Genomic DNA, 14836 nt, shown 5'->3' with positions numbered 1-14836 from the left:
AAAGAAAACAGGTCTTATAAACGCTAAATGTGTCCTACAGGCTTGTGCCTTGGGAGACCTCCGTCTTTGTAAGTATTGGTGTTCAGGAAGCACTTATGCATTTATGTGTACCAGAGCAGTGACGCAGACTCTGCGTCACTGCTCTGGTCACCATGCTCCTAAGACAGGGGATGACACAACAGAAAGCCAGAAAGAAAGTGCTCATCATAAAACCAGTTTCTGTCCCAAACAAGTCAGAGGGGCACATCACAGGCCTGACTCTGCAACAATCTGTCAGTTCCCTGCTTGGCCACCTGGTGGCAGCACTTGCATTTCAGCCTGCATCAGCGGTTGTGATGATGGGCCCAGGAATGTGATCCTCACGGTGCAGGATGATGGTGTTTGTTGTTGTCCAGGAAGTGCTGCACCCTGGAGCAGTTTTCCTGTGGGTGGAGGTGGATGAACTGGTCTGACAGATCAACCCCACCCATACGTCATGATCGGTTTGGGACATGACATGTCTCTCAGTCCACCATCCATCTCGGTCCTTCAGCCTTCTCCTCACTGTCTCGGCCGAAAATGCAGGATGGATGATGGAGCACACAGACACCTCCTGTGTCTCCATCCACTTCACAAAAAAAACAAACAAACAAAAAAACAATTGGGCCCTCTCTACACCAGCTGACCCACTCATTTTATTTACATGTTTATATTCACTTTTGTTTACTCCGTAACAGATGGGATTTCAAATGTAACTAAGGACAATACTTGACATAAAACATACTCAAGCAATAATAATTACTTTCAAAATAAAGTACGCATGATTGACACTCAATTACAGTAACGCAAGTAATGTAATTTGCTACTTTCTGCCTCTGGATTTCACACCCACACTTCCAGAGATGTGATCCTCACCAGCAGAGCTCACAAACCTTAAGGTTTTGTTGTTTTCTTGCTTTTGATGTAATTATGATTGCATTAAAGGGGACTTATTCTGCTTCCTTGAACAAGTCAGGATCGGTCTGTGGGCTACAAAACATGTTCATTACATTTAATACACAAAATCATTCTCAGATATTGAGATTTCACCTGATCAGTTCTGTTTTAAGCTCATTTCAGAATGAGACGTTTTAGGGCTACGTTGCTATTATGCAAATGAGCTGCTGTTGGCCACGCCCCCTAACTCAAAAGCTGCAGATCTGACGCACATTTATATAATTATTAATTCAAACTGAGGATTCTGACTTTGGGACAGGGGCACTTAGTGGTTCTGAACCAACATTTGTCAAGTAGGAGAGCGGCAGTAAGTGGGTCCAAACCCGATTGGTAGCGGGTCGGGACACATGTTCTATATTCCAGCCGACAACAGAACATTTTCCTTTTCCAGCAGACATTGTTCAGCTGTAAAACCAGCAGAACTAACGTCTTCTTGTAATGATTTCTAGAAGCAGCAGATACCCAAATGGAAGTACAAAAACATGCAAAAAGTGAATTTTGCATAATAGGTCCCCTTTGAACTTTACTTGATAGACTTTTTGGTTTTTCAAACTAAAAGCTGCCTGGTCTGCTGGAGTTTGTCACAAAATGGATAAATACATAGATGCTGGCTAAACCACATGAATATAATTTATTTTAAAACAAAAACATATCTAGTTCAAAGGTAATATGAACTAACACCTTCTCATGTGCTCTTCAAACATTGTTTTAAAATTGAAAATGCTTTAAACTGCACACTGAAATAAAAATCAAAACTCACAGCAGACCTTTGTAAATCAAGTGACAGCATTTAGATTGTTTTGTCATTAAAAGATATGACAGCATGTATTTAGGAAATGCATCTCAACAGTGCTTTTATTTGTTAAGATGTGTAAAAGTGATTCTGTCAGAATGTGTCTGCAAGAAGAGAGTTTGGATTGAGGAGTTCTTTAATATCACAGGCAACACATCCTGGTCTATCCAAGATTTGTTCTTTAGATTTTCCAGCATCAGCTGTTTCTGTCTACCTACACCTTATACCAGGGGTCTCCAACCCTGGTCCTCAGGGCCACCATCCTGCATGTTTTACTTGTTCCTCTGCTCCAACACCTGATTTGAATCAGTGGGTGATTAACAGGCTTCTGCAGAACATGAAGAGGGAATTTAACCTCTGAATCAGGTGTTGGAGTAAAGAAATAAGTAAAACTTGCAGGATAGTGGCCCTGGAGGACCAGGATTGCCCACCCCTGCCTTATATGATGCTCTCAGTCGATGCTGATTCAAGCTTGTATGCAGGACACTGAAAGCTGTTTGAAAACGCCTTCTGTCTGTGCCATCTGTGGCCTAAAATGCTAAAGTTCAAGTATAAAAGACTTCTTTAAGGTACTGCAACAACGATGTCAAACAAGATCAGAATTGGCCTAGGTGGACTAAAATGCACTGATCTGTCTTTTTTGCAGCCATCTGCTTCTGAATTATCTTCTCGAGTGTTTACAGGACTGTTTCATTGACTGAGATTCATTAATAGTTTAATCTCACAGGCTCTCCTGGTCTCCCTCTTTCTTCAGTTCTTGTTCAACATGTGGCACAAAGACTCTGAAACAGACTGGAGTTAAAGAGAAACTTCTTGGAGAGTTGAATTTGACAGAAAGCAGACTAAACAGATGAAGGACCAACTCCTAATCCGTCATCCAAAATAGAAATTGAATCTGCTCCAGGCTCCACAAATAGAAGATTTTAATATTTAAAATGTCTTCATCATCGTCATCACACTGGCCTTCTGCTGCACAGTGATTCATAAACCAACGTAAGTCATGATTCTAAAAAAATATCATTTATAGCAGTCCGATTGATGAACTCTGTGTTTAACGTCATTGATCATGTGGTTGAACTTGTTACTCATCACCAGTCCTGGTTTTCCTTCTGCTGACATTTTTCCTCTCAACTCTTGCCGGACTTTGTTTCTTGGATTTGGGGAGTTAAATTGTTTTAGAGCTTGGGATTTAGGAGAAGCAGTGTAGCTTTGGTCCTGGTTGTGGAACAGTGGACCATGCCTTCACCTTTGTGGAGTTGCTGCAGGGTCTATGTGTGTTTCGTGAATCTGGAGAAGGCTTAGGAACGTGTTCCCTGGGACACTCTGTGGAAGGTGCTACAGATGCATGGGGTTTCAGGGTTACTTTTAAGAACTATCCGATCTCTGTGTCCTAATTGTCAGTGCAGGTTGGACTCCAGCAGGGCTGTCCCATGTCTCCAATCCTGTTTGTGGAGTTCATGGACAGGATCTGAAGGTGCAGACGTGGAGAGGAGGGGGTCCATTTTGGGGACCTCGGGCTCTCGTTTCTGCTTCTCGCAAATGATGTGGTTTCGTTGGCGTCTTCAGGCCATGACCTTCAGAGTGCATTGCAGCAAACGGCAGCGGACTGTGGAATAGCTGGGATGAGAGTCAGAGGCCGTGGTTTCCAACGGCAAAAAGGTGGAATGCTCGCTCTGGGTCAGGGATGAGTCTTTGCCTCAAATGGAGGAATTCAAGTACCTGAGAGTTTTGAGTGATGGTAGGAAAAATAACTCTGCGTTTGACCCATCACACATGTGAGACAAACACACGCGGAGCAGCAGGCAGATGTTTAAGCTCCCGGAAAGCAGGAAGGGATTAGGCATCTGGCTCAAGGACACCCCAACATGGCAGGAATTGAACCTGCAACGTTCTGTCTTCCCCAGCGGCCGGCCTACCACTGCTCCACAGCAACTTCTAAAACGGTTGGTTCGAACATTTAAGAAGAGAAAAATACTTTTTGTAGTTTGTTTTATTTAGAAATGACATTTCCCATTTCCAATTAACATCTTCAAACAACATTTTAGCAAAACAGAGTAAGGAAAATAAAACGGGAAAATACAGAAATATGTTAAAAAGAGGGATTTACATGAACTTTTCAGGCCTTAAAGGAATATAAACCTTTGTATCTGTTAACCAGGTTGTTTAGCCTGGATACAGATCTCAGAATCTCAAATGTCTCAAACTGCAATATAAAGTATTTACCATAAAAATAAAAAATAGAGAATATAATAATCAGTTAGCAGCTGCATGTTACACCATTTGATCAAACTTTGGCTTCAACACATCTACACTCACAAATAATCTTAAAAGAATTGCAAATTAAAGCAGATAAATGGATCAATAAAGCAAATAAAGCCAATAACATGATTATATTGCCATTATTTTCAGAACGATGCTTAAATGAGACGTTTTTGCTGTGCAGACATGGCAGAGTGTTTAATTAGCTTCTGACTGAAAGGCAGCAGCATCTGATGTTCAGAAAGCAGCACATGAAGGTGTGTTAATATTGCACAAGAAGAGCAGCTAAAAACAGAGGCAGTTCAGCTGAATGTGTTTCAGATTTGGCCAGACTGAAGAAAAGGCTGCAAGGAGTCGATGATCGTCTCCATCAGAGGATCACACAGCTGGAAGAGGAGGCGTCTGCACTGCTGGACACACAAAACACTTTACATCATCTGCACACACTAATAATTACTAATCGGCTGTTTTAGTGGGCCACTAGTACCATTTAGAAATTCGGTACTGTTTAGTTTAGCTTTATCTTCCTGTACACTTAGTTTAGTTCTGTACATTTAGTCATGCTTAGATCTGTTTAGTTTAGCTTAGCTTATTTAGACAATTAGTTATCATTGTATCATGCTTAGATCTGTTTAGTTTAGCTTAGCTTATTTAGACAATTCTGTCATTATCATGTTCTGTAACTCTGTCTGTAATGTTGTTCTTGTGTTGTAAAGCACTTTGAGTTGCCTTGTGCTGAAAAGTGCTACATAAATAAATGTACCTACCTAATATACCAGGAAACACCTGGCATATAACCCACCACCTTCCATCCCACAGTTTTAGGCTAAAAGCATCTCATGTTGAGAAGCCGTTTGGCTCAAACCTTGAATAAAACAGTGTGCACAACCTCGGGCCATGCTCCAAGATGTCAAAGTCAGAGAATGTGTTCAGAACGACTCTCAGCCACTACAGCATCAAATCTTAGCTCAGGATCTGTAGAAACCACTGACTTACAGGCATTTCTGTTGGCTAATGTTCATTAGCTATGGCAGTTATTATTTCCCTGAAAGTTTCATTCAATTCTAGTCAGTGCTTCATGAGATATTTTGCTAACAGACACAAACACAGACATTAGCACCCTGTTTAGCAGTGGGTAATAAAACTTTTACACATAAATGAAACCCCGTAGATTAGAAGCAGTGAACCAACCTGAGCTCTGCATCATCGGACGGCTTCATCCTCTTCGGAGCGTCACTGGAGTCCGAACTCGTCTGAGAAACCAGGCAAAAAACATTTCAAATCTCATTCTAAAGCTTCAGGAAAAACTTTGGAATTGACTCACAAACATTTCAAATATTTCTCTTTTTAAAGATGGATTAAAAAAGATACACAAAGACATTAAACCCAGGGGAGCAATTTTACATAACATTTGGCTTCAACAACACAAAATCAGCTTCATCATTTAAAAACAAAGACTATTAGGCCATTTCCTTATAATAAACAAAACAAATATATCACTCCACTTCCCCGAGAAGGATTTTAGTGATAGGAGTAAAAAAATAGAATGTAAAAGGAAAAACTAAAATAGCTAACTATATAAGAATCAAATTAAATAGAAAAAATAAATAACTAAAAAGATATGCTGTTGGAAACAGTGTTGATTGTAAGGTGTATCTATTATAGGAGAGTGGACTGTAGAGAAAGAAAAAGTTTAAGAAAAAAATCCTGTATCCATTTTTTTATTTGCATCAGTCAAACAAGCTGGAGAAATAGGATTTTCTGTAAAGTGACAGAGTGAATGTTGAGTGCTGAAAACTTCCGAACAAAGGCTAGAGCTAAAATTACAAAAACAAATGCTAAAAGTAGCAAAACGGTAGCTAAAAATAACAAAGGAAGACCAAAAACAGCTGAAGCCGATTTCAAAGAGAGGAATGTTTTTAAAGGAACTGAAGAGATCCCAATGTATTCAACAGGGAATTTTAGTTCAAATAAAGTTCAATATTTTGTTACAAAAACCAAAAGTCATGGCCCCCATCTCTTGAATGAGCTGAACACTTTGATGTATGAATCAGTAAAATTGCTCAAAGCCTGCAAAAGCAGTTTGATATATAGAAAAACAAAAAAGCAGGAACACGGAACCATGAACGCTGACTCAGCAGTCACACAACTGCCCAATAAATGTGAACCGTTCTGGTCAAATTAGGAATTTTTCATTATTTAGTTATTATTTTTTAACTCTCCATCTCAAAAGCTTCAAAATGGTACATAGTTTGTGTCACCTGGCCTGGAAACAAGCTAGTCTTGTTAACGAGGGTGCAGGTTTGAAAACTTGATTTTTATTGGTCCAGAATGTCATCATCAGGAGTTCCAGGATATGGATCGTTATATCGGCCAGCACTAATTACAATTATACACAACCACATGAAACATGAAACTGCTCAATACCACAATGAAAGTCTCTATGAAAGGTCTGTGCGTTACTCACTACAGACAAACAATCAACAGATATTTAGTGCTCACTGGCTGTCCTTTGCAGATTGGAGCAAACTTTCCATTTACACGGTTCTGAGGTCAAATGTGCAAAGCGCTGCTTGCTGCAGTCTCAAAACCAAAAACCAGAGTGACACATCTGTCACTCCAGAAGTACCTGCCCAAAATGAATTCACCTGATCCTCCTCGCTGATTGGCCGAGGAGCGGCAGAGCGCAGTTTGCCAAAACAAACATGTTTGAACTCACCATGTTTCTCTTTGTGGCAGGACGGCGGCTGCTGGGCGGGACGACTCCAGGTCTCCGGTTCAGCTCGTCTCTCTGATGAACCACTGTCTGTTTGGACTGCAGCTTTCTGTCAATAAAACACTCAGTTACTGATGGATTTAATAAGGAGGCCCATAAAAAAACAACAATCCATAGATTCATGCGCTCTCTGTTCGTGGATCTGGATAAGCTCACAACTAAAGTCTTTCTTTTGGAAATGAATAAAATGTATTTGTAACAAACTGCAGTCATGGATAAGGTGTTGGTAAGGAACATTTTGGCCTGGACCCAAAAACGGACTTGGGTCCGGGGTCTCTTTTTTCCGGCGTGGATGTAGCCCAGAGATGGCCCACAGGTGCTATAAATATACTTATTTACTTGTAAATATTCTTATGTCATTGTTAGACTGATTTGATCCAGACCCGGACCGGATCAGAACCAAACGTTTTTGTAGGTGTCAGGCAGGATAATGATCCTGGCACATGTGTGTAAATCCTGGTGGGATCCTGATGGGAAGCACAGGTAATTCAAAAATAAACTTGACGGGGTAGCTGATATGTACTCTGAACATCGCATGTCATGACATCATGGCTACACTTCCATCATTTCTGAAAATGAGTTGATTTTTAGTCTAAGACTTTGACATGAAAAGCGTTGGGGGGTCTGCATTTCTTCATGGAAAACAACAACACCCTGCTTGTTTGAGCAACTTCTGTGCATTTTATTAGAAAATGTCAAAGTCTGAAGTCATTAATGTTTGTTCAGACTGTTGTCTTTTTTTCCACAGCCTTGGAAAATGCTAACATAAATATCCATACTTAAGAACCCTCCAGCACTGCAGAGACTTATCAGAAATAAGAGCACAGATCGGTTAAATCAATAATTCATCCATGTGTCGAGGATCACACAGCAGTATGGGAGCTGGTCTATCCCACCGCAGCTAATTACAGTCCCCAGAGGTCCCCGAGGCCCCCGTGTGAGGGCTGGTCTCGGCTCTCTGACAAAGTGATGAACTAATTAGCCTGGGAGGGCACGCTCGGGTCAAGGCTCTCAGCAGAACCAGCCTGGACCATCCCCTGTAGAGCAGGTGAGTCTGACGGATCGATGCTGAAGGCTGTCTGAGAGACAGAAATGCTTCAGGTCCAGTATGAGTCTGCTTCACAAAGAGAGGAGCCAGATCTGTCTGTCTGTACACTTACAGCACATACGACCCAGGTTCTGGACTGACTTTTGGAGTCAAACCAATTCAAGATGGCTGCCACAGGTAATGGACTTTCACTTTCACCTTCACCAAAATGGCTATAACTCGGTGAATTTTACAGATACTGAGTAAAAACTTGGAGTGGTAATAAGTGACAGTCCTATCCTCCAAGTGCAAACAGATCAAGGGAAATCTTGCAAGATAAAATTAAACTGGACATAATGTCATTGACAAGTTTAACTAAAACATTTATGATCTTCGTCACGAACACCGGCATGAAAGGCGGCAGGCAAAATGCAATTCTTGAACAGAATGTTGAGTTCTTAATCAAACATGGATGCAGGTTAATATTTGAATATTAGAAACGATAAAAAAACAAAACAAATTTAAAAAAAAATCCACTACTATTTGTCATTCCTTTCTTTTTCCTGTTGTATTAAATTCATAGGAAACCATGAGCCTCATACCAGGTATGTATCAAATTGTGACTTTGGGTTTTTGAGTGGACAGTCTTAACACAATCTTTTTAAAACTATAATGACACAGGCCTACTTCTAATCTAATCTACGACCACAAGAGTGACAGATGCATCAACAGCAACGACAATAACAACCAATTACACGAGTCTGTGATGCATATGCTATTGTCTTGGCGACAGTAAAACCTTCATTTACTTTACAGTATTTCTTAAATGAGCCTGATGAACAGTAACATTGCCTTAAACAAAGCAGAGCAAAACTCCTTGTTATTACACCAGATAAGGTAAAAAAAAAAAAAAAAAAGTTGTCACTTTTTTGAACTTCAACAATACAAAAGAAGTTGCTCTAAGGGAAAAAAGATTATGAATCTGAAAAGGATGTTTGGACAGTCTGAACTATTTTTGATACATATAATCAATTTGAAATTTAGAGGAAGGATCAGATTAGAAGTGAACATCATGTTAAAGTGCCAAAACCAGACCATCTCCAGGAGGGAAGACTTTCAGAGCTGAGTGTGTGCAGCCAGCAGTCCCTCCATCCTTCTGACTGACTCCAGAGAGGTTGATCAGACCTCAGCAGAACCACAGATTGAGGCCTAAAAGTCCACTGACAGTGGTGATGGGTTTGAGAAATGGTCTGAAACTCTTCAGCTGATGGAGTCAGGAGTTGGAGGGTGATGAGCAATTCTTTAACTGGACTTATCACCTAAAATTGCAAAAGGTTCCTCTGAACTTTAGCTTTCCTTTAGATTTTCTCCTGCTAGACTTTACTAAGCAAATCTAGACGAAACGTATGCTTTAAAGTCAGGTAAAACCAAGAAAAGAATGACAGGGGAGACGGAGAGATGCTAGATGGAAGATAAATGAAGATGAACTGAGTAAAGAGCCATGGTCCCTCGAGTTTTATCAAAAGTGACGAGATGTCAGATTACTGTCAGCCCCTGACGAGGTCAGGAACCCAAGTGTCTGCACACATGGAGCTTATCTTTTCCTGTTTAAAGGAGGTTCAGCTCACTGGACCATCTCCGGAATGACAAAAGTAATCAAATTTGTTAAACTTCCTATGAGAAAAATGAACACATAAATCACTGTTGTTCATTTTCAACACATTTTAAAAGATCAGACTGAATCTCTGCAGAACCATTCTGTCCCTCCTACAATTATAAACCACCGACAGATTACAGTCTTTGTTACAAACGGGCACAAGGAAAAAAAATGATCGAAAAGCTGCCGTGTTCAGGAGGAAATCTTTAGAAACAACGAAAGAGCGTTTCCATGTGGAAAAGACCATAGTGAGTTAAACAGCTGATGATCAAGGATATAAAGGGACTTGTATTGCCTACGTTGTGGGGACAATATTCCTAACATATACTAACTTGTGAGGACCAACTGCTCCTGGTGGGGACCAAAGCCTGGTCCCCACCAGGAGAAATGATGTTTTTGGGTTAGGGGTTAGGTTTAGGACTAAGGTGTGAATTGAGTTTAGGTTTGGTTTAGGGTTGATGTACTGGTAATGGTTAGGGGTGGGGTTAGGGTGGGGGTCAGGGTTAGGCTGTAGAAATGTATGGAAATCAATGGAAAGTCCCCGCAAAGATAGTGGGACAGACATGTGGGTTAGGGTAGGAGGTTGGACAATGCATGAAGTATATGGTGATCTGAGATTTGGTCCGTGTGTGTGTGTGTGTGTGTGTGTGTGTGTGTGCGTGTGTGTGCAGAAGGAACACACCTGATAGCTGAGCTCAGGCACTGGTACCAGTCATTGAGGTCCTGCTGATTGTTGGACATCAGCAGGAGTTTGGCTCTGGGGAAGGTTAACTGCAGGAAGACAAGACAGGAGGAAGAATGAGTCTGAGCAGCTGGATTCTTTCCCCAAATATATCATCATTTACAAAAAGTTTAGTTTTGTTCTTTCTTTCCCTGTTTAGGTGCAAGGTGGTATTATTAAAAAAGCCATAAAACGTGTAGTTGGATTATTCCACCATCTTTATAAACCCATTATTAAAATAGGTCTGTACGCTGTGTACAAGTGGTCAAAAATGTAATGGTAACCACATATTAAAACAATTCTGTTTTTTATTAAATGTGTTTTGGAAATGAGAAGAGCAGTCGTGAATGAAGAGAAAAAGATGTTCCATCTTTGCCTGGATCAGAACAGGTTGTACCTGAGGCTTCTGTTGTTGTAGATGTTTAAAAAACAAGTTGAGACGATGTGTTGAATGTAAAAAACAGAATGCAATAATTTGCTAATGTCATAAATCCATAATTGACACGAGTGGCTGCCTCGTCCAGTAACAAATGGTGATTTTATCCTCTGCCAAAAAACTCAGTTACACAAAACAATAAAACTCCAAAAATAGGGCCAAGCTGGTTTTCTTCACCCCATTCTGGGGGAATTACTTGATTACAATAAAGTAAATAAGTGTCTACCTATTGTTTATTTTAAGAAATAAAAAAGGTAATTTTGAATTGCATGGCCATACGCATCTCATCTCAAAAAATATCATTGAAAGATTTCAAGAATCTGCAAAAAAATCTGTGTGCCAAAGACAAAACCAAAAGTCAATACTCTTTAAACCCTGAGGCAGCACAGTACTGAAACATTAGAAATTAGCAAAACAGAATCTAAAACCAGCAAAACAGTGGCTAAAAGCTAAACCAACACAACAGTAGCTTAAAACTACAACCAGCTGAAAAGTAGGCAAAAAGATAAGACCAGCAAAACAGCTAAAATGAGCAAAACAGTAGCTAAAAGCTAAAACCATCAGAGAAGTGGTGAAGAAAGTGGTTTGAATTAAGCAAGGAAGCTGAAGTAGATTTCAGAGCACGGTTTCTCAAAGATTTGAAGAGATCTCGTTGCATTTCTATGAGAAAAAAATGTAAATAATTCAAAAGTATAAAAGCTAAACTAACTGCAGATGACTAAAAACTAAAAGTCATAGTATTATGTTCTGAGAAGGTTGAACATTATGAAAATATGTTGAAGTACAACCCCTGACAAAAATCATGCAATCACCACTCTTGGAGGAAGTTCTTTCAGTTGTTGAACTTTGTATAAAAATCACAGACATGTCACAAATCTATCTTAACAAAATTCCAGCCTTATATATATATATATATATATATATATATATATAAATTTTGCTATATATCCATTTTCAGCTGGACTGAGATGGAGACTGCAGACCATACCACTGACATTATATGTATTTCTTGAAGGACAGCTTTCCTGTCTTTTGTCCTATGGTAAGATGCTTTATCATCAGCACCAAATATCCTTTCAACTGATGGAATAAGAAAATTGTCCAAAATTACAATGTAGACTTTGGCATTTATTGAATCTGGAATGATTGTTGCGTCCCTCGAGCTTTTAACTGACATGCAGGCCCACATTATCAGTGACTGAGGAAATGTGTGTTTATTTCAGGCAAATCTCACTGAATCTGCACAAAAAGTTCCAGCATCGTCACCTTTTCCAATGCACATTTACCCACAGCCCATCATTGCTTTTCTTTAGCCCACTGTCACCTTGATCTTTTCTGTTTGGGTGTTCATGATGGCTTCTGCTTGGATTTACCTTCATGAAGAACTCCTAATCCTCTCCTTTGCTTCAGCTGACACCTCTTGTGTTGGAGAAATGATTCATGTCAGTCTGCTTTGTGTAACAACTTTAAAAAATGCTAATAGTTTCGTGGCATGTCTTCGATTTATTTATTTTTTATACAAATATAAACAATCGAAAGAACATCCTCCACAAGTGGTGATTCCCTGTGTTTTGTGAGGGAAACTATAAACAGCAAAGTAATAATGGGAATGCTGACTCAGCAAAATACACCCGTTTTGCTCTGAACAAACAAAACATAAAAAAGCAGCTTTAGGACTTCAGTTCTCAGAAGTCTGGTTTAAGGTCAGAGGAAACTGTCTGCAGTAATGGTATACGGGCAGCAGAGGGCAGTCTTAATCAAGCCAGAAGAAAGTGGTTAAGTGCTTTTTAAAGACCACCTCGTTGAAAGCAACAATAATTCAGCTGGAACGTCGAGTATGAATTCCTCAAAGCTAATCGGAAACTATTTACAGCTAAAACACGCTCAGTTCTGCAGGTAGTGGACCAAGAAATGATCTCAGGTTTGGACGTCACCTTGTCGAGACCTCACTTCACTAAATGACAACGACAACAAAAAACTTGTCCAAACTGATGTATTTTATTATCACTTGATTCTTATGGCAACAGAGGATCGTGCATTAATCTGTCTGTGTTTGTCCGTCAGCAAAACATCTCAGATTTATAAAAGTAATCACTGGATCTACAACTCGTTACAGTTAAGAGTCAACCCAGTTCAAGATAACCACCACAGCTGAAGCACAAAAATGGATATAATTAAGTCAATTTAATTAGTTCAAAACTTTGGCATGTAAGTTGGCAGGCGATATGCATTCCTTCAATGAAAGCTCTGTTCATATTTATAGAAATTTAGACAGAACCTTATGCACAGTAGCACAAAACAATGACGCTTTAACACAAAGGGATGAAGCAATGAAGATTTCAAATATAACATCAACAAAAATAATGTCTAATTACAGAGTTCAGTGAGTCGGGACAAATTGAATGGCTCGTAATAATATGCACTCACCAGTCGGCCAGCTGCAGCTGATGCAGAAATAATTTTCACTTCAATTGCGATGTGGTAATTAGGGATTTGTCAGAAAATCTGACTCTCTTAGGTAGAAATTATTTTGTGTAATAGGAGCGGAAGAGCACAGAGCCTGATCGTGGCACATAATTTAGCCTGATTATTTATACATCAAAGAGAATCTGTCAGGGATGTGGGAAATTATTCAAGTAGCAAGGGAATATTAGCAGGAGGAAGGCAAAGATAGAACAGGAGAGGTCAAGATGAAAAGGGGGGTTAGAGGAGGAAAAGAGAAATGAAAGGGGAGCAAATATAACAGCCAGAACTCTATAGGAACATATGTGACCAAAAGGAGGAAAAAAGGGCAGAAATTTTAATAAAAGTTCTGTTTTTTTTCCTCCAAACTTTGCATATAGATTGCCGTGGCATTTACAGCTGTCAAATTTAATTTGGCTTTAATTCTTCACGGTCCTGCATGAGGGGGGCCCTGGAGTGCTGACAGCCCTTTTCTCTTGGCTCAGGTTGGGCCCGGGATCAATAATGTGTCGTTATGAGAAATTATGTGTAATGCTATTGAGTATGCACGTGGGCCTTGGTGGGATAAGAGGCTAATGAAATGCCATTTCTGCCATTAGATAAGCTGCAGCGGGATCTGTGAGCGTCGACAGGCTGGAGGAAGATGCATTTACTGCACGCCTGGAAGAGATGGATTTACAGACTAATCTGATCCAACAACTAGGAGATTCTTTCTCTCTCTCTCTCTGACACACAAACACACACTCACACGTTTCATTAATAACCTTACCCATAACTACAACCTGTTTAATAATATCCTTCATGCAACATTTTCAATCTGATCTTAGCGAGTCGTAATTATGAGTTTATTATTTCTTTTATAATGAAACACTAGGGCAGTGGTCTTAAATTAAAACTTAGTGAAGTCCACCAAAAATAAAAAATTCTCTAGCAAAGGTCCAGAATTTATGTATTTAAATAGTCTTTTAGTGACAACCATGTTTGAGTCCTTCACTCAGGCCCTTTTCTCGCTGTGGGCTGGCAGGGCCAAACATGGGAATTATTGTACAGTATATGCTAGAAAAGGTGTGCCTCATTAACTGAATTACTGTAAATCTGAGAACAGTTGAGCTGCCCAAAATGAATTCTTGTAAACTGTAGAAAAGCTGTGTTGACTGATATTAATTGCTGTAAATAAGAAAACAGCTGGCTGCCTAGAAGGAAATATCATAAATGCTTGAAAAGCTGTTGTCAAAACTGAATTACATAAATTGTAGAAAAGCACAAATAAGGGATAAGCTGTGCTGTTTAAAATCAAATATCATAAACTGTAGAAAAGCTGCACTGCCTAAAATGAATTCCTGTAAATGCTAGAAAAGGTGTGCAGCCTAGTGCTGGGCGAAATAACGATCCATATTGTGGGGGCGATAGAAAAGTGTCTATCGTGATATATTTCCTTCTATCGTTTCTATCATAATTGTATCAATGATTCATGTAAATATTTCATAACGTAGGCTACGACGAATGTATTAGTGTTGTCACTTTGCATACATTCAGTTTATAGAAGTGATAAATAAGAAGAAAAAATAACTATTTAGTGAAGAACCTCCGTTTTGCGACATGACGCTGCTTTACGTGTGGGTTTGCGACATGCTTTACGGCAGCGGCTTTCTGTGCGGCGCCGTGTTTTCACCATAAGTGCTGAAAGATGGAGACGCAGGAAGTATCAAACCCGGGGTCGCAACAAGTA

At 39.7% G+C, this 14836-nt stretch overlaps 1 protein-coding gene across 3 annotated transcripts in view; it reads right to left on the bottom strand.

The window, feature by feature from the left end:
* Positions 1 to 3740: 3740 nt before the first annotated feature.
* The window catches only part of arhgef39 (Rho guanine nucleotide exchange factor (GEF) 39), a 41573-nt gene continuing 30477 nt past the window's right edge, over positions 3741 to 14836 (bottom strand). For 2 of the 3 annotated variants that reach the window (XM_017426293.3, XM_037981072.1), the window contains 4 exons: positions 10170 to 10258; positions 6747 to 6852; positions 5219 to 5280; positions 3741 to 4437 (listed from right to left, as the gene is read on the bottom strand). In XM_017426293.3, the coding sequence (XP_017281782.1) occupies positions 4398 to 4437; positions 5219 to 5280; positions 6747 to 6852; positions 10170 to 10258 (297 nt within the window). In that variant the 3' untranslated portion in view covers positions 3741 to 4397. The remainder of the gene's footprint in view (positions 4438 to 5218; positions 5281 to 6746; positions 6853 to 10169; positions 10259 to 14836) is intronic. The other variant, XM_017426294.3, reaches the window with a different exon arrangement.

This window comes from Kryptolebias marmoratus, linkage group LG1 (assembly GCF_001649575.2).
Source record: "Kryptolebias marmoratus isolate JLee-2015 linkage group LG1, ASM164957v2, whole genome shotgun sequence".
In the NCBI taxonomy this organism is placed as follows: Eukaryota; Metazoa; Chordata; class Actinopteri; order Cyprinodontiformes; family Rivulidae; genus Kryptolebias; species Kryptolebias marmoratus.
The sequence above is the reverse complement of the archived record's forward strand: the minus strand, read 5'-3'. Positions and strand labels throughout refer to the sequence as shown.